This window comes from Arachis ipaensis, chromosome B10 (assembly GCF_059453495.1).
Source record: "Arachis ipaensis isolate K30076 ecotype BB chromosome B10, ASM5945349v1, whole genome shotgun sequence".
Classification (NCBI taxonomy): Eukaryota; Viridiplantae; Streptophyta; class Magnoliopsida; order Fabales; family Fabaceae; genus Arachis; species Arachis ipaensis.
In genome coordinates, this window is record NC_142435.1 from 129,058,991 (window position 1) to 129,078,595 (window position 19,605).

At 36.4% G+C, this 19,605-nt stretch overlaps 1 protein-coding gene across 1 annotated transcript; it reads right to left on the reverse strand.

Annotated features, from left to right (window-relative positions):
• Positions 1–15,199: 15,199 nt before the first annotated feature.
• On the reverse strand, positions 15,200–16,667 carry LOC107624412 (putative RING-H2 finger protein ATL12). The gene has a single exon (XM_016326906.3). The coding sequence runs from the start codon at positions 16,559–16,561 to the stop codon at positions 15,368–15,370; it is 1,194 nt and encodes a 397-aa protein (XP_016182392.1). The 5' UTR covers positions 16,562–16,667; the 3' UTR covers positions 15,200–15,367.
• Between the last annotated feature and the right edge of the window lie 2,938 nt (positions 16,668–19,605).

A 19,605-nucleotide genomic window follows, 5' to 3' on the forward strand; every position in this document is an offset into this window, starting at 1 on the left:
AGATAACTCTGAGAGTCAATGAGGATAAGTTTAAGTTGAATGCTGTCAAAGCTATGCAGTATCCAGACACACCAAAAGACTGCTTGAGCGCAGATGTTATTGACTCCTTGGTGGAAGAGGTCAATATGACTGAGAGTCTCGAATCAGAGCTAGAGGACATTTTTAAGGATGTTCAGCCTAATCTGAAGGAACCAGGGAGAACGGAAGAACCTCTGAAAATTCCTCAGGAAGAGGATAAGCCTCCTAAACCCGAGCTCAAATCACTACCACCATCCCTGAAATATGCATTTCTGGGAGAAGGTGACACTTTTTCGGTGATCATAAGCTCTGCTTTAAATCAACAGGAAGAGAAAGCACTAATTCAGGTGCTAAAGACACACAAGACAGCTCTTGGGTAGTCCATAAGTGATCTTAAGGGTATTAGCCCAGCAAGATGCATGCACAAGATCCTATTGGAGGATGATGCTAAGCCAGTGGTTTAACCATAGAGGCGGCTAAATCCAGCCATGAAGGAGGTGGTGCAGAAAGAGGTCACTAAGTTACTGGAGGCTGGGATTATTTATCCTTTTTCTGATAGCCCCTGGGTGAGTCCTGTCCAAGTTGTCCCCAAGAAGGGAGGCATGACAGTGGTTCATAATGAAAAGAATGAACTGGTTCCTACAAGAATAGTTACAGGGTGGCGTATGTGTATTGACTACAGAAGGCTCAATACAGCCACCAGGAAGGATCACTTTCCTTTACCATTCATAGATCAGATGCTAGAAAGATTAGCAGGTCATGAATACTACTGCTTTTTGGATGGCTATTCAGGTTACAACCAAATTGCAGTAGACCCTCAAGATTAAGAGAAAACAGCATTTACATGTCCATCTGGAGTATTTGCCTACAGAAGGATACCATTTGGTCTGTGCAATGCACCTGCAGCCTTTCAGAGGTACATGCTCTCTATATTCTCTGATATGGTAGAGAAGTTTCTGGAAGTCTTCATGGATGAATTCTCAGTATTTGGAGACTCATTCAGCTCCTGCCTTGACCATCTAGCACTTGTTCTAAAGAGGTGCTAAGAGACTAACCTAGTTTTAAATTGGGAAAAATGTCACTTTATGGTGACTGAAGGAATTATCCTTGGGCACAAAATTTTGAACAAGGGAATAGAGGTGGATAAAGCTAAGGTAGAGGTAATTGAAAAATTACCACCACCCGCCAATATTAAGGGAATCAGAAGCTTTCTGGGGCATGCAGGATTCTATAGGAGGTTTATAAAAGATTTTTCAAAAATTACAAAACCTCTGAGCAATCTGCTAGCTGCTGACACGCCATTTGTCTTTGACACAGAGTGTCTGCAGGCATTTGAAACTCTGAAAGCTAAGCTGGTCACAGTACCAGTTATTTCTGCACCAGACTGGATATTACCATTCGAACTAATGTGTGATACCAGTGACCATGCCATTGGTGCAGTATTGGGACAGAGGCATAACAAACTTCTGCATGTTATTTATTATGCCAGTCATGTTTTAAATGATGCACAGAAGGATTACACAACCACAGAAAAGGAGTCACTTGCAGTGGTCTATGCCATTGACAAGTTCAGATCTTATTTAGTGGGATCAAAAGTGATTGTGTACACTGATCATGCTGCTCTAAAATATCTCCTCACAAAGCAGGATTCAAAACCCAGACTCATAAGATGGGTGTTACTTCTACAAGAGTTTGATATAGAAATAAGAGAGAGAAAAGGGACAGAGAACCAGGTAGCAGATCACCTGTCCCAGATAGAACTAGTAGCATGAGCGTCCCTCCCCTCTACTGAGATCTCGGAAACATTTTCGGATGAGCAACTCTTTGCCATTCAGGAAGTACCATGGTTTGCAAACATTGCAAACTATAAAGCTGTGAGATTCATACCCAATGAGTACAGTAAGCAGCAAACGAAAAAATGAATCACTGATGCAAAGTACTACTTGTGGGATGAACCATATCTCTTTAAGAGGTGTGCAGACGGAATGATCCGTAGATGTGTACCTAGAGAAAAGGCACAGAAGATCCTATGGCATTGCCATGGATCACAATATGGAGGATATTTCGGAGGTGAGCAAACAGCCACAAAGGTCTTCCAATGCGGCTTTTACTGGCCCACTCTCTATAGAGACTCCTGAGAGTTTGTACGTAACTGTGACAGTTACCAAAGAGCTGGTATTCTACCTCACAGTTATGCCATGCCTCAGCAAGGGATCTTAGAGATTGAATTGTTTGATGTATGGGGCATTGACTTCATGGGGCCTTTTCTACCATCATATTCAAACACTTATATTCTGGTGGCAGTAGACTATGTATCTAAATGGGTAGAGGCAATTGCAACACCCACTAATGATACTAAGACAGTGATGAAGTTCCTCCAGAAGAATATCTTCAGCAGGTTTGGTGTCCCTAGGATACTGATCAGCGATGGAGGCACTCATTTCTGCAATAAACAGCTTGTCTCTGCTCTGGTCCGATATGAAATCAACCATAAAGTAGCAACTCCATATCATCCACAGACAAATGGGCAGGCTGAAGTCTCAAATAGAGAACTAAAGTGGATCCTGGAGCGGACTGTAAATGCCCGTATAAAGGATTGGGCAAGAGGTCTGGATGATGCTCTTTGGGCATACAGAACAGCATTCAAGACTCTTATAGGAACCTCTCCATACCAGCTTGTGTATGGAAAAGCCTGTCATCTGCTAGTGGAACTGGAACACAAGGTCTACTGGGCAACCAGATTCCTAAACCTTGATACTAAGGTAGCTGGAGAGAAGAGATTACTCCAGTTGAATGAGCTGGAAGAATTCAGACTCAATGCTTTCGAAAATGCCAAGATTTATAAGGAGAAAGCAAAAATATGGCATGACAAAAGGCTGTCATCTAGAGTCTTTGAGATATGACAAAAGGTCCTGCTGTTTAACTCAAAGCTCAGATTATTCCCCGGGAAATTGAAATCCCGGTGGAAGGGCCCGTATGTGATTACAAGTGTGTCACCATATGGCTATGTAGAACTTCAAGATATTGATTCTGAGAAAAAGTTCATTGTTAATGGACAAAGAATCAAACATTATCTTGAGGGCAATGTTGTGCAAGAATGCTCAAAGCTAAGACTAAGTTAAAAGCTCAGTAAAGTCCAGCTAAAGACAGTAAAGAAGCGCTTGCTGGGAGGCAATCCAGCCATTATCAATAGTTAGATGTTTGTAATAGTTATATAAGTCTTTTTAATTTTGTTTTTCATGTTAGTTAACATATTTTCAGTGAAAAAGTGAGGAAAATGGAGGTTCAAGACATAAAATAGAGAAATCACAGAGAAAAGGAGCTCACTGGCGTCAAAACGCCAGTAAGGAGGCAAACTGGGCGTTAAACGCCAGAATGGCTACCATTCTGGGCGTTCAGAAAAACGCCCAGTGAAGAAGAATTTCTGGCGTTTAACGCCAGCCAGGATACCTGGCTGGGCGTTAAACGCCCAAAATGGCCACCAGATGGGCGTTTAACGCTAGAACAGACAGGGGAAAGGTAATTTCATTTTCAATCCAAATTTTTTCGAATTTTCTTGTTTTAATTCAAAGTTTTCTGCATCTAAACATTACAAACATTCAATTTCTAACTTCCATTAACAAAAATTCATAATCTTATAAATTCCTTTTAATTCTCCTTCAAATTCTTTTCAAATCTTTTTCAAAAACTCATTTATCTTCCCAATTTCTTTTCAAATCTTTTCAATTCATTCATATTATCTTTTATTTCTTAGATACAAAACAAAAAAAAATTTCAGATTTAACTTCCTCATATCTTCTTCATATCTCTTAAATTTTGAAAACAATATTCTCTTTTGCATATCATGTTTATCTTTTATCAATCATATCTTTTTCTTTTTAAATTTTCGAAACCATACCCTCCCTCCCCTCTATTTATACATTCGACCATCATCCCTCCTCCATCATTCAAATCATTCTCTCCATCTACTCATCTTCTTTCTGTGCTTTTACTTGAGGATAAGCAAACCTCTAAGTTTGGTATGATTTTCCGTGATCACTGACCAAGATCATGGCCCCTAAAGGAAAACAAACCACTCCAAGAGGCAAGAAAGAAAACAATCCAAAATCACAATGGATGCATGAGAGGTTCTGCACCAAAGAACATGCAGATCATTACTTCAAAATAGTGTGTAGAAGATCAGTGATCCCGGAAGTCAAGTTCGATCTGAAAGAATACGAATATCCGGAGATCCAAGAGCAGATTCGAAACAGAGGCTGGGAAATCCTAGCTAATCCTGAGATGAATGTGGGAAGAAACATGGTCCAGGAATTTTATGCAAATTTGTGGCTGACAGATAAGCAAAGAATGGAGGGAACTGCCTTCCACACTTTTCGAACCATGGTCAGAGGCAGGATTATCTATTTCCATCTTGACAAAGTGAGAAAAGTCCTCAAACTTCCTCAACTGCAGGATGATCCAGAATCCTTTAACAGGAGAATGGCTAAAGATAAAAAGTTGGATCAAGTTCTAGAGGACATATACCTCCCTGGAACCAAGTGGATAACCAATTCAAAAGGTGTCTCAAACTAACTGAAGAGAGGAGACCTCAAGCCAGTTGCTAGGGGCTGGCTGGATTTCATTGGGCGATCCATACTCCCCACTAGTAACCACTCTAAAGTCACTGCCAAAAGAGCAGTGATGATCCACTGTATTATGCTGAAAAAAGAAGTGGAGGTCCATCAATTAATTCCTTGTGAAATTTACACAATTGCAAACAAGGAATCCACTGAGGCCAAATTGGCCTACCCAAGCTTGATCAGTCTGTTATGTAAAGATGCGGGAGTACAAATAGGTGTTGATGAGTATATCCCAGTCGAACACCTAATCACCAAAAGGGTGATGGATGGACAGCAAGTTCAAGACAACCTCATCAAGAGGAGGGCGCATGAGCTCCTTCCAGAAATTACTCAATTTGACTATTGGACTCGCTTAGAAGCATCTGTCACCAAACTGCAAGAAGCTGTAAATCAACTCAGAGGAACAGCAGAATCAAACCAGCATGCTTTGCAAACCGTTCATAGAACAAGAGAAGCAAGGGCGTGAGATACAAGAGCTAAAGCGCTAAAAGCTGTCCCTTGAAGAGCCAGGCATCCCACAAATTGAAGGAGTACTTGCCTCTCCCAATGCAGGTTGTTGAGTCCTAACTCTGTGATAACTTTTGTTATTAGAGATCTGTTTTAAGAGTAATTTATTTTTATGTTTTTAAATTTTCTTTATTTTATTATTGGTCTGCTTTTATGTTTATTTTATGTCTTATTTTTATGATTAATAAAATTTAGAGTCTGTGTCTTAAAGCTATAAATGTCCTATGAATCCTTCACCTTTCTTAAATAAAAAATGTTTTTAATTACAAAAGAACAAGAAGTACATGATTTCGAATTATATCTTGAAATTAGTTTAATTATTTTGATGTGGTGACAATACCTTTTGTTTTCTGAATGAATGCTTGAACAGTGCATATTTTTGAATTTGTTGTTTATGAATGTTAAAATTGTTGGCTCTTGAAAGAATAATGAAAAAGGAAAAATGTTATTAATAATCTGAAAAATCATAAAATTGATTCTTGAAGCAAGAAAAAGCAGTGAATAGACAAAAGCTTGCAAAAAAAAAGCAAGCAGAAAAAGCCAATAGCCTTTTAAACCAAAAGGCAAGGGTAAAAATAATCCAAGGCTTTGAGCATTAATGGATAGGAGGGCCCATAGGAATAAAATCCTGGCCTAAGCGGCTAAACCAAGCTATTCCTAACCATGTGCTTGTGGCGTGAAGGTGTCAAGTGAAAAGCTTGAGACTGAGTGGTTAAAGTCGTGGTCCAAAGTAAAAAGAGTGTGCTTAAGAGCTCTGGGCACCTCTAACTGGGGACTCTAGCAAAGCTGAGTCACAATCTGAAAAGGTTCACCCAGTTATGTGTCTGTGGCATTTATGTATCCGGTGGTAATACTGGAAAACAAAGTGCTTAGGGTCACGGCCAAGACTCATAAAGTAACTGTGTTCAAGAATCAACATACTGAACTAGGAGAATCAATAACACTATCTGAATTCTGAGTTCCTATAGATGCCAATCATTCTGAACTTCAAAGGATAAAGTGAGATGCCAAAACTATTCAGAAGCAAAAAGGCTACAAGTCCCGCTCACCTAATTGAAGCTGATCTTCATTGATAAGTTTGGAATTCATTGTATATTCTCTTTTTTTTATCCTATTTTATTTTTAGTTGCTTGGGGACAAGCAACAATTTAAGTTTTTTGTTGTGATGAGCGGATAATTTATACCCTTTTTGGCATTGTTTTTATATAGTTTTTAGTATGTTTTAGTTACTTTTTATTATATTTTTATTAGTTTTTATTCAAAAATCACATTTCTGGACTTTACTATGAGTTTGTGTATTTTTCTGTGATTTCAGGTATTTTCTGGCTGAAATTGAGAGACCTGAGCAAAAATCTAATTCAGAGACTGAAAAAGGACTGCAGATGCTGTTGGATTCTGACCTCTCTGCACTCAAGTGAATTTTCTGGAGCTATAGAAGCCCAATTGGCGCTCTCTCAATTGCGTTGGAAAGTAGACATCCTGGGCTTTCCAGCAATATATAATAGTCCATACTTTGCCCGAGATTTGATGGCCCAAACCAGCGTCCAAAGTTAGCCTAAAACTGTCTGGCGTAAAACGCCAGAACTGGCACCTTTTTCGGCGTTAAATGCCCATTCTGGCACCTGGGGTGGCGTTTAATGCCAACTTTGGGTATATGAACGTGAAAGCTTGAAAGCTCAGCCCAGGCACACACCAAGTGGGTCCTAGAAGTAGAATTCTGCACTATCTGCATTTAGTTACTCATTTTCTCTAAACCTAAGTTACTAGTCTAGTATAAAAACTACTTTTAGAGATTCATCTTGTAACCTATGACATTTTTACACTTCATATTGTATTTCTGACGACATGAGTCTCTAAACCCCATGGTTGGGGGGTGAGGAGCTCTGCTGTGTTTCAATGAATTAATGCAATTACTACTGTTTTCCATTCAATCATGCTTGATTCTATTCTAAGATATTCATTTGTACTTCAATCCGGAGAAGATGATGTTCCGTGACACTCATCATTATTCTCAAATCTATGAACGCGTGCCTGACAACCACTCCCGTTCTATCTGAGCTCAACGTAGTCATTGGGCGACAGCTTGAATGCGTATCTCTTGGGTTTCTGATCCACGGACTGAGTCCGGAGGTTAGAACCTTCGTGGTATAGGCTAGAACCAATTGGCAGCATTCCTAGAATCCGAAAAGTCTAAACCTTGTCTGTGGTATTTCGAGTAGGATCTAAGAAGAGATGACTGTGACGAGCTTCAAAACTGCGAATGTTGGGTGCAGTGACAGTGTGCAAAAGGACAAGGGTCCTATTCCGATGCTAGTGGAAACCGACAGATGATTAGCCGTGCAGTGACAGCGCATATGGATTTATTTTCATCTGAGAGGATCATACATCCTGCCATGGAAAGAGCCGTGCGTGTTTGGAGAAGAAGACAGTATGAAAGCAGAGATTCAGATGACAAAGCATCTCCGAAACCTCAACCTGTTTCTCGTTATTGAATTACAAGTACCATTTATTTTATGTTATTTATTCTTTATAAACACAAATATTTTTATTACTAATTTCCTGACTAAGAGTTACAAAATAACCATAACTTGCTTCAAACCGACAATCTCTGTGGGATCGACCCTTACTCACGTAAGGTATTACTTGGACGACCCAGTGCACTTGCTGGTTAGTTGTGCAGAGTTGTGAAAAGTGTAATCACAATTTTCCACACCATACGCGTACGCGTCGCTGTTAAATCTCCAAATCACGCACACACGTGAACCATGCGTGCGCGTCGATCCTCGCTGGTCATCTCCTTTTATTTCTTGTGTTCCTTCTATTTTTGCAAGCTTCATCTCCATTCTCTAAGCCATTCCTGTCCTATATAGCCTGAAAACACTTAACACACGGATCACGGCATCGAATGGTATAAAGGGGAATTAAAAATACACAATTTAAAGGCTTAGGAAGCAAGTTTTCAATCATAACATAAAATCAGGAAGGAAAATGTAAAACATGCAAATTGTATGAATAAGTGTGCAGAAGACTTGATAAAAAACCACTCAATTTAGCACAAGATAAACCATAAAATAGTGGTTTATCAAAATCCCATGGCCCTACGTACCTCCACCCAAAGCATACATAACATGATCCACCATGCACCCTATTCCTCTAACATATCCCCAAACATTTCAATTTGTCCCGAAAGTTCCTCATTCTCCTTCTCTAGTATATGAATTCGCTCAGTCAATCTACCAACTTCATCTACCCTTGACTGATTCATATGTTCTTTGACAAGTCCGAGCATGCGATAGTTATAATCGTGAACGGTATAACTAGTAGCCCCAAAAATCTTATTAAGCATTGTGAATGAAACTTTTTGGCAAGCAACACGTTCCTCGTAGCACAAAGGACCATGAGCCATAAGATCTAGACCTCTGCCATTGTGGGGCAGAACAACTGTGAACCCAAATAGCACACGCTCATCATTTGAGTTAATTTCCTGAGGAACAAAAAGTGGGAAACCAATTTGAAAAAATGAGCATGCCCGCATCAACATGATCTCCATGTCTTCCACATACACGAACTTACCATCTGCCCTTGGCTCTGCAACTGCACGAGCCAATTGTGTATTATTTCAGAAACATGCACATCAACATCACAGTCACTCCGAATTTATAGGATTGCTAAACGAAAATACTCATAGGAGCTTAAAAATACTATAAAAGAAGTTTGAGCTCATCATTCATTCCAGCAAGGTTGCTGCCACCACTGTCATCTCCAGAGTGCTGGCTGTTGGCTACGACTATGATGGAAGAAACTTGCTGAGAGAAAGGGATTGAACAGAAAGAACCTTTTAACAATCTTGACGGTTTTCTTCTTACCGGTTGAACATGCGGTGTTGGCTGACGAGCTGGAGGAGATGCGGCGCTACGCAGCCAAGCCAATGCTTCTCACAGATCATGGAAGCCACGGTGTTTATTGTTTCGGAATCCGTTCACCTGTTGCTCGCATTCCTCCCAAGACCTATAAATGCTGGGGACACGACCTCTATGCACCGCATAGAACTGAAAACGACCATATTCGATGGTCATGACCATTAACGCATGCAAGTCTCGCTGTATCTTCAATGAATAAAGGGGAAATGAACAAGGCTGACACCACTATAAACACTTCATTTAAATATGTGCCACAACAGATATTCTATTTCTCATCCATTGAGTCCAACAATACAAAAGAGCAAAGAACCCATTTTATAACTCATGAATAGATCCATTACCCACCTTTCCCCCAACCGGCCCAGCCAAAACCCACGTGAGTGTAACTCACCCTAAACTAATTGATATATTTTGTAAAATAAATAAATAAGGAAGAGGTAATAAAAATAAAATAAAATAAAGAAGTATTTTTATATTTGTATAGTTGTGTAATAAATAAATAAGAAAAATGTAATCAAAATAAAATAAAAATAAATAAACAAAAGTGGAGCCGTCTATGGACATCTATATCATAACAATATAAAACTCATTCCAAATAATAATAACGATAATACATCGTAATTATACAATAAACTATAAATATGTCAAAGTCTTTATTTTTTCTTGCATTTCATTAAAATGCAAGGATCATGGTATATTTAATTTATATTATTGGCCTAACATATATAATCATTAAATGTGAGCCTATGTTAGAGTAATGCGTTAAAAATAATTATTTCCATTCATTTTTTTGCCATTCCTTTTTTTCGTATATTCACTTGTCTCATATTCTTAACCAAACACGGTGTGAATGTTTCCCTATTATCCTATGATGTAAAGTTATATAGAAAGACAATAAACAAATCATGTAATTTTTCAATGTCTCATATTCAGTTGAAGGGGCACATAGAGTTTTTGCTTTTTTTTTTTTCATATTCTTCAGATCGTAATAGATAAAAAATATATAAAAATAAAAAATGATTCAAAATACATAATAATAAGATGTTATTTTTTTGGATACATATACCAAGAAAAAATAAGAAACCTCCCTTCTATCCATTTCATTAATGTCATTTCAAGGATCAGGCTACTCTACTATAAACACAAACATACACCCCACAAGAGTAAGTAATCATCTTCTGAAGTAGATCATATTTCCAGCACAATTCAATCTCAAAATAAAGATATTGTTTACTGTACATAATAGTAGTAGTAGTAGTAATAATAGTAGTAGCAGCCTTCCATTCAATAGTTTAAATAATTATCGTCTTATTTTTTAGCAATTTAAATATATTTAATTTCTCGTTAAACAAATGAAAATCCATTTTTACATATTAAATTAAAAATAACGTACAAAGTTACCATGTACGCTATTAGATCAAATATCGAATTCATATTCGCCTACTTTTTTAAGTAATATTATATGTGTGTCTTTGGAATGGAATTTGTCAAAATAAAATTTAAATAAAAGTGATTTTATAGAATTTATTTTGCTTGAGTCTGTGCTAATATGATTTATGTTTGTCACTTCTAATTTTGCTAAAAATGAATATCGTTTGAATAATATTATCTAAAATCACTTTTTCATAGATAACTCCTTAAAAAATATGTTATTAAATAATAATATTATCTTATAAAAAATATATATTCTTTTTTATACTCTTTTATTATATTTTTTATATAGTATTTTGTTTAGTACTCTATTTTAGTACACACTTATTATTCACTATTATAATAGAAATAAATATTTTTTTAATAAATTAAAAACAACCATAGTTTTAGAACCGAATCGTTGTTCGAACTGATCAGGTTACTAGGTTACTGGATCACTGGTTCAACCACCAAGTCATTGGTTGAATCGGTTCACCCGTTCCTATGTAAATAAAAAATAAAAATACTCAAAAATTTAAAATTAAAATTTAAAATACATATTTTCACTAATATTTTAAGAATATCTAGCTGTTCTAAAACTATATAGAACACAAACAATAAGTATTTTGTTAGTTTCACTCTATTATAAATAATTTTATTTTCTTTTTATATTAAAATAACTATTGTTTTCAATTTTTATTAATTTATTAAGTAGTTTATATCTATTATACTATTATATACTACAAGTATTTATTCAAAAATAATCTTAAAAGATATTATACAATTACAAAATGAAAAAATAACTGAGGTTATAATTATTGCTAAATAAAAATATAATTAATTTAAGAATGAGTGAGTTTATAACTAAAATTAAAATAAACTAGATAGAAGTAAACTATTTGATGAAAGATATCTATATGTACTATAATATGCATATATATATTAACAACAAGGTAAACATCAAACATAAGGAAAGTTAGGTGAAAGCAGAAGCTACAACTTCTTGCTTTAGGTGAACGCGCGTTTAGGATAAAGAATCACGTCTGCGTTAGAATAGAGCGGTTAGGATAAAAAATCACGTCTCAACAAAAATAGTTACCAAACACAAAGATAAAACAGTGTTCAAGACATTGTTTTGCACTTTAATCTTCTCAAACGCATTTGCCAAACAGACCGCTTAGCATTTTTGGTGGTTTTCTGACGACTATTTTATTTAGTACCATTTTCGATAATAAATAGTCATTATTTGTGATTCAATTGTTAGTTATTGTCAGTATTTCATCTGTATTATCCTCTTTAGTGGGACCAATAATCCATACTAGCAAACATCAGATGGTTGTTGGAGCAACATCTAGCGTTCAGTCTTAGTCCTTAGAACATGTCATTGTGTTCTCTCCTCTGAGCAAATGGAGAAAAGGTAGGAAAAGAGGGGATCTCTTTATCGGAGTCCTCTACTGAGTTTAATGAAACCCATTCGGTGACCTTCCACAACAACAGAATGCAGACTGTTGTAAGAGTCGCCTTGACCCAGTTGAATAAATATATAAACATTGCAACAACCCGACAACGGCGCCAAAAACTAATAACAACTAACCAAGACAAGACTCTAAAATGAAAAAAAAATAAAATTTACAACTAACCAAGATAAGAAAGCAATAATAACAACTCAAATGAACATCAATAAATATGAAAAATATCAAATTGCTTTAAAGAAAAATAAAAATTCAACACGTGTTCATAAACTAAAAATAGCAATAACAAAAAAACAAGAAACTAACAATCAAAATTCGGTAAACTAAGATGGTAGAAGAATATAATATAAACAACACTAAACTAAAACAGGATCTAAACCTAAAATTAGAGAGAAATTAAACTAACAAACCCTAAAATTCTAGAGAGAAGTTCGAACTTCTCTCTCTAGAATCACCTAAACTATAATAAAATACTAAACTAAAACTACTTGATTGATCCCCCTTGATCCATGCTTCAAATACTTCAGAAATGAGTTCGATTAGACCCAACATGAGCTTGAAATTGCCAGCTATGTGTTTGTTCAAGTGAGTCACGTGCCTGGAGTCATGCGTACGCACAACTTGGAGAATTTTCAGTCTTCATTTCTTCATGAATCTTCTACTTTTGCATGCTTTTTCTTTAACTTCCTAAGCCATCATTACCTTCTAAAACTTACATCACTTAAATAAACATATCAAAGTATCGAACGGAATAAAAGTGAATTAAATTTGACAATTTAAAGTACAAAAAGTATTTTTTTTAACAATTAAGCACAATTAGAAGGACATTCACAAAATCATGCAATTTCAATGAATATGTGCAAGATAAGTTGAGGAGCCAGGACATGGACTTGACCCTTCAGATTTTCATACATTTCGGCCATCCCCTTCACCGGGTGGCCCTGAAGCTCAGCATAGTCATCATAGGCTGATTGAAGCTTCTCCTTCGCATCAAACAACTCCCAATAAGTACGAGAGTAGCTCTCTTCAGCCCTTTTCTTCATCTCCTCTGCCAACTTCGACGCCGCCTCCGCCTTGGTTGCCCGAGCTTTTTCCTTCTCCAGATCTGACTCCAACTTAGCGCTTTTTTCTTCCCATTTAGCCTTTAAGTCATTCAACCTCTCCACATCAGCCCGGGCAGCCTCCAGAAATGCCTCGGTAGCACTGATAGGAGACTTCTTAAACTCTTTGGCAATGGTTCTGCTCAAACCAGCCATCCAAATGCAATTCCGAGCTATGTACTGAACATGGTTGAGGATAGACACATCATCGGTAGAGGTAAAGCTGTAAGGCAGAATATGCTCCTCACTCCAGGCGAACCCATCAAAATCTTTATTGTTAATTCCCAGTCCCCCAATAGTCTTTTGCTTCTTAGGGGCAGGACCCGAAGTGGTCGGAGATGGAGGCGCGCCCGAGCTCGTCATAGGGGGATCAAGAGGGATCAAATGAACGCCAGGAGTAGGGATGATCTTCCTCTAACTCTGAGGACCCGAACTCGGCTTCTTAGGAGGAAGTTGAGAAGAGCCCTCACCAGCTCCCTTCTTTGTAGGTTTTGGGCAGCCACGGTCTTCTTTGTCTTGCGCAGGAACCCCATGAAAGAAAAATGAAAACCACCAAGAACCAAGCATGTTATTCCCAAAAGACACAACAGTCCTAAAAGGAACAAAAATTACTGCTAAACAAATTACGAGAAATAGCCAAGCAAAAAAAAATCCTTTTCCAAATAAACTACGCTGCTGTCAAAAATGGAATCAAACAGAACAAGAACACAGTACTAGTGTCCACCAACGACAAAGTAAGGTGAAAATTCAGCCGATCATCTACCAGAAGCTACTATTAAGAAGCAAGTAAACAAAACAAAAGGTGAAGTACCTACCTGAAGGGGAGCTGAAAGAAAGAGTGCGTTAAACAGCGGTGAAACGAATGTCCCTCTCCGAAAAGGAAAACTCCAGGAAAAAGAAATTCTTGGGCACAAGGCGCAGTCGAACGGCAGTAAGGAGAGAAACTTGAAAAGAAATGAAAAGAACAGGCATCGCGGAAAGGAAAAAGAAGAAAAGAAAGAAGAAGAGGCGCCAAAACTTTTATAAGCGCCGAAGGAATGAAACAGCGAAGGAATAAAAAACCTAATCAATAGGCCTTAAAAGCGCTCGCAGGAATCGAGGAAACTGTCGCGCCAAACTAAGCTCCGTATTTAAAGCAGAGTAACGTTTCAAATTTCAAAAATCAACGAAAGGTCACCGGCCCGAACTACCTCAAGGGAAAAATCCAACAAAGACGAAGTCACTCATGCTCGAACACGACCTACAAAAAGGTCGAAACTCGAGCAGGGGCACTATTCATACCCTGTCCCGAGCTCTTACTTGGAACTCAGTATGGCGAAAGGGCCGACCTCTTGAGAAGGCCTTCCAAACTCTAGCCGACCTCTTCTAAAAGGTCGGACACCACTTAGAAGGGATCAAGATAAGATCACCGCTTCTAGAAATGCAGTGACAAAGAAGATAAGATCTCAACAAACTCCCAAAAATATAAGATAAGATAAGATTATCACCCTCAGGGAGGTTACCACTCTCTACTATAAATACACTGGAGCCCCCAGGTATAACTTACGTTCTACACTACTAAAAACCTGCCTAAAGTCATTGCTACTTAAGCATCGGAATCTCTTGCAGGTACCACCCCCAACTAGGGATGGCAATACCACCCGAACCCGTAGGTACCCACCCCGCCCCTACCCACTTGGGGTGAGTAATTATCCGCCCCGCACCGAGGCGGGTTTTTAGCGGGGCGGGGCGGGGCGGGTAATTACTTTAATTTATGTTATGTATGTGATGATAGTTATATAAATTTTGAAATTTAATTTTATTTATTGGATTTTAATAATTATAGGGGCGAGTAGGAGCGGGACGGGTAATCGCAGGGACGGGTTAGGGTTCAACGTTTTACTACTCGCGGGTAGAAACGGGACGGGTTCTATGCAGAGTGTTGTACAGCGGGACGAGGTCGGATAGAGCATAAACCCACCCCGTTGCCACCCTTACCCCCAACCTCCTCTCGAGGAACTCGAAACAGGCGGCACCTCGACACTAACAAGTCAGATACTGCCACCCAAAGGAAATCCAAACTCCACGTTCAAACCCGACTCAGCGTTTCAGGTAACCTTAGGAACAATAATAATAATATAATTTAATAAAATTATAGTCAGCAAGAAACGAAATAATGATATTATCGTTAATTTCATTCGGGACGCTATTAAATTTCACTTTTCTATGCTTTTCTGGGATTATAGTTTAATATGATATTTTTTTCTAATTACACCGACACAAAATCAAAGTATACACTTGTTTACGTTCTAGTTCTATTACAACAACAACAATACCATTGATCAAACATTTGATCCTAAATGTTTGTGCCTACTTAATTGATCACCACCATCATAGTAGTTTCTTTGTCTTCTTGCAAACCACTGAACCGTTCTACGAGCAATCGGCATCCAAATCCTCAAGAACCTCTCTTCTTCCCTTCCAACACCACTACTACTACTGTTCTGCTTTTTCATCGTCATGATCTCTGCAAATCTCGGAACATTTGCAATCTCAGACATTGATCTCTTCTTCCCACAATCCTTGTTCTTGTTACTACTATTCAGTGCTGTGAATGAATTCTCGTCTTCATCATCAACACTAACTGAATATTCCCCTTGAACAATCTTTTCCGGTGAGAATCTCGCGCTGGAAGCATCGTTGAGCATCTCCATGCTCAAAGATAGCAAATCCGAAGAGTTTAGATCGCTCCACCTACTTCTTGTTACAACGTCAGATACCACTATTCTGTGGTTGAACTTGTGGTTATTCTTATTCATATCATTGTTATTATTACTATTACTACCACTACCACCTTCTTCTCCTTGTTTCTTGCTCTTGCTGAATTCCAAGAAGCCAAATCTTGATGACCGTCGATGTGATGGTTCCCTTTGGATGTAGATCTCGAGGTTTGGTTCTTCCGTTAAATTTGAAGGTACTCGGAGGGACCCAAAGCTAAGAGAGCGCACGTTACTCTTGATGTCTCCGGGTTCCACCCTGTACCTGCAAAGAGGACAAGTCGAGTGGCTTTCGAGCCACTTGTCAATACAATTAATGTGGAAAGCGTGTTGGCACTTTGGGAGTAGCCTGAGGACCTCGGAATCCTCGAATTTCGAGAGGCAAACTGTACATTCTAGACCTTCTTTGGAGCCCTTGAGAGAAGAGAATCTGAAGAAGGGGAGTTTTTCGACGAGTTCCCTGTTGATTCCGGAGAATCTTGACCCGATATGACCTTGAATGTTGTTGGGATTCGGATATGACATCCCAACAACTGGATTGAATCTGCAGAAACGAACATATGCGAGTAAGAAGAATGTTATGGTGAAGATTACGGTGAGGACCGATATAACAAGAGCCTTGCTTGGATGCAGTGTATCAGACATCTCGGGTGCCATGTCTTCATCGTTGTTTTGAGCATGAACAACACTGAAAAGAAAATGAACCATGATGAATGTGAACATGATCATGGACATGAAGAAATGGTTCTTAATGATCATTATTATTGATGATTAAAAATGTATGTAGTTGGGACTTGGGATTATTAGCATCTACTACTAGTGAATGGAGACAATGTCTTAAGGTTCAATCTTGTCTTTTAATTTAATTGCTATGGATTTGTCCCCACCATTGGAGCTTTATGTGTTTGTTGGTATATGTAGTGTGATTAATTTGTCTTGGGACAATTAGTTAATAATATCCTCTCATAGATTAAGACAAACATCATGCATCAGCACGGAGCTCTGTATTGACCATGAAACCTTGCTCCAATAATCATCATCATGGTTCATGGACGTATATTTTATAAAACTGTATTTAATTATATATTACATATATTTTATTATATAATAAGTAGGAGACACTCTCAAAATGCTTAAATGACACTCTATTTTTTTTATTATTAAAATGTACATTTTTTTTTACAAATATTAAATAACATACATTTTAATTAATATAATTAAAATACTCTTCAATAATAATTATAATTATGTATATAAATTAATGATGATTATTTAATAAATTATATATTTATTACAATAATATTAAATATATATTTTATATTATTATTTTTTAATCAATCAAATAATTTTTACTAAAATAATAATAATTATTGAATAGTATTTTATTTAAATAAACTAGAGAATATGTTATTTAATTTTTAAAAAATATTAGAAAACTTTTAAAATTTATTATTTTTAATCATCACTTAATCATCAATTTAATTAATTCTTTTAGTTTAATTCTTTTTCTTTAGTAATTTAACAACATATTTTATTTTATATTTTTAAACATTGATAACTAATTGATAACTAAAAATAATGAATTTTGATGATTCTCTAATATTCTTTTTAATTTTTATAAATTTTACAATTTAAAAATAATACAGAGTGAAACATCATTTAAATGTCTCGGAAAAGAAGGGTACATCATTCACTACAAGAAACGTCGTTAAAATCGACGGCCAAATTGACGGCTAAGCCGTCGATAATATTGAAATTCGACATTTTTCAAAATGCTAATAAAATCGACGGTTTTCATGGCCGTCGATAATAATTTAATAAAATCGACGTTTGTTCCGTCTGTAATATGGGTGTGAGAATTTTACATTCTTAATAAAATCGACAACATTGCCGTCGATATTATAATTTAAAATCGACGTCTTCTTTGTCGATAATTGATTCAATAAAATCGACAGCCTTTGTGTCGATATTTAACTCAATAAAATCAACAACACTTTTGTCAATAATATGTTTAATAAAATCGACGACAACGCCGTCGATATGTGATTGAATAAAATCGACACAGTTGCCGTCGATTTAATTATTTAGATAACTTATAAAAGCGACAACTTTGCCGTCGATTTTAATAGTTATATGTTTTCATTATTTTTTATTTGAAAAATAGTAAACGGTTAATACAAATAAATTTTTAAATATAAAAATAAAATTTATACAGAATATTAGATAACAAGACAAATAAATTTTTAAATATAAAAATAAAATTTATACTAAATATTAAATAATGAGTTTACAAACTTATCAAAATAATAAATAACCCTCTAACATAAAGATTTAAGACAAGATAAATTTTCACAGTAGCCCTTTTTTATTAGTCAATTTAATTCTTAACGAAAGCACTAAAATATTAAACTACAAAACTTTAAAAGAATCATTATTACAAAAATTAACTATTATAGTTGAAGGATCAAATTCCTCTAAAGTAAAAAGGTTAATAAGATGATAAAATAATACTCTAATTATCTTGGAATACCCTTTGCTGGCATCATTTACTTGTCCAAATAACTCAAATAGATAACAGCGATAAATCCTATATAATAGACTACAGTCATAGCCAATTACAAACACCAACCCAAAAGTAAGTCAACTAATTAACTGAACTATCAAATTCCAACTATGAAAAACTACCATTCTATTGCAAGAAAATTGGTACAAACTAGGAACTGTTACCCTCCATGAAAATGATCCTATCAAACTATGTTAGGCCTCTGTGGTAGAAGGAGATTATAAAACATGCAAGAAAAAATTCTTTCCCTTGCTATCAACAGCTTTCTTCCACCCACACCATCCACCATTAACGATCTTTTTTAGCCTTCTTTGCCTAGGGCTCAGCATATGTTGTCCAGTTAGAACAGAAAAATCAAAGGTTAACGTTTAATCAATTAGCGTTTAATTAACCTAAAGGTTATATGTTACAAAATACGGAACATAATGAAAATTGAGTGGTAAAGGATGACTTGCCTTGTAACCTTGAAGGCCCTCTAAGCTGCTTGGCTTAAGTTTTGCATCATACCAATCACCTTTTTTTATTAGCAATGAGTGGCCACATGACACCCCATGAGAGAATTTCACCAATCAGCAGGGATACATTAATTATATATAGGCAAATCATCCCAACCCCAACATAAGTAGCGGAAAAATCAAAGTAGAACCTGTTATGCACAAGAAAATAACAAATAGATAAGCAAGTGGTTAAAGAAAATGAAAAACAAAGTACAAATATATTATTATATAATAATAAACAATTAATAAAAAATGGCATTATTTCATTCAGATCAATAAGTGCTACCCCATCAAGTTAAGACTAACACTAGAAGGTGAAATGCTTCATCTTAGTTTTTCTTTTATTGGTTTATTATTATTACAATACAAAGTTGGCTAATATTTGACATTCAAGAAGCATATTTTTTAGAGGATATAGGTTTTGCGAATATATTTACATGTCCTTTATTGAAATAAGTGTTTTAAACACTTCTTCTGTTTGATACTTTGATTCATCAACAAGATATAGAGTGAGTCACATACTTGTTCTTATAGGCCTGTAGACCAAATGTAGGAAAGCTTGAAAATCCGCAATCATCACCAGCAGTGAAAAACTATTGGAAGAAACTCCATAAGAGGCTAATGGAGAAAAATATTCCCAGCTTTGATACTTGCTTCCTAAAAATGAAAAGATCAAGAAGAAATTAGGAAAAAATATGCCAATAAAAGTGGAAACACTGCTGTTCAAAGCCCTAAATGCTCAC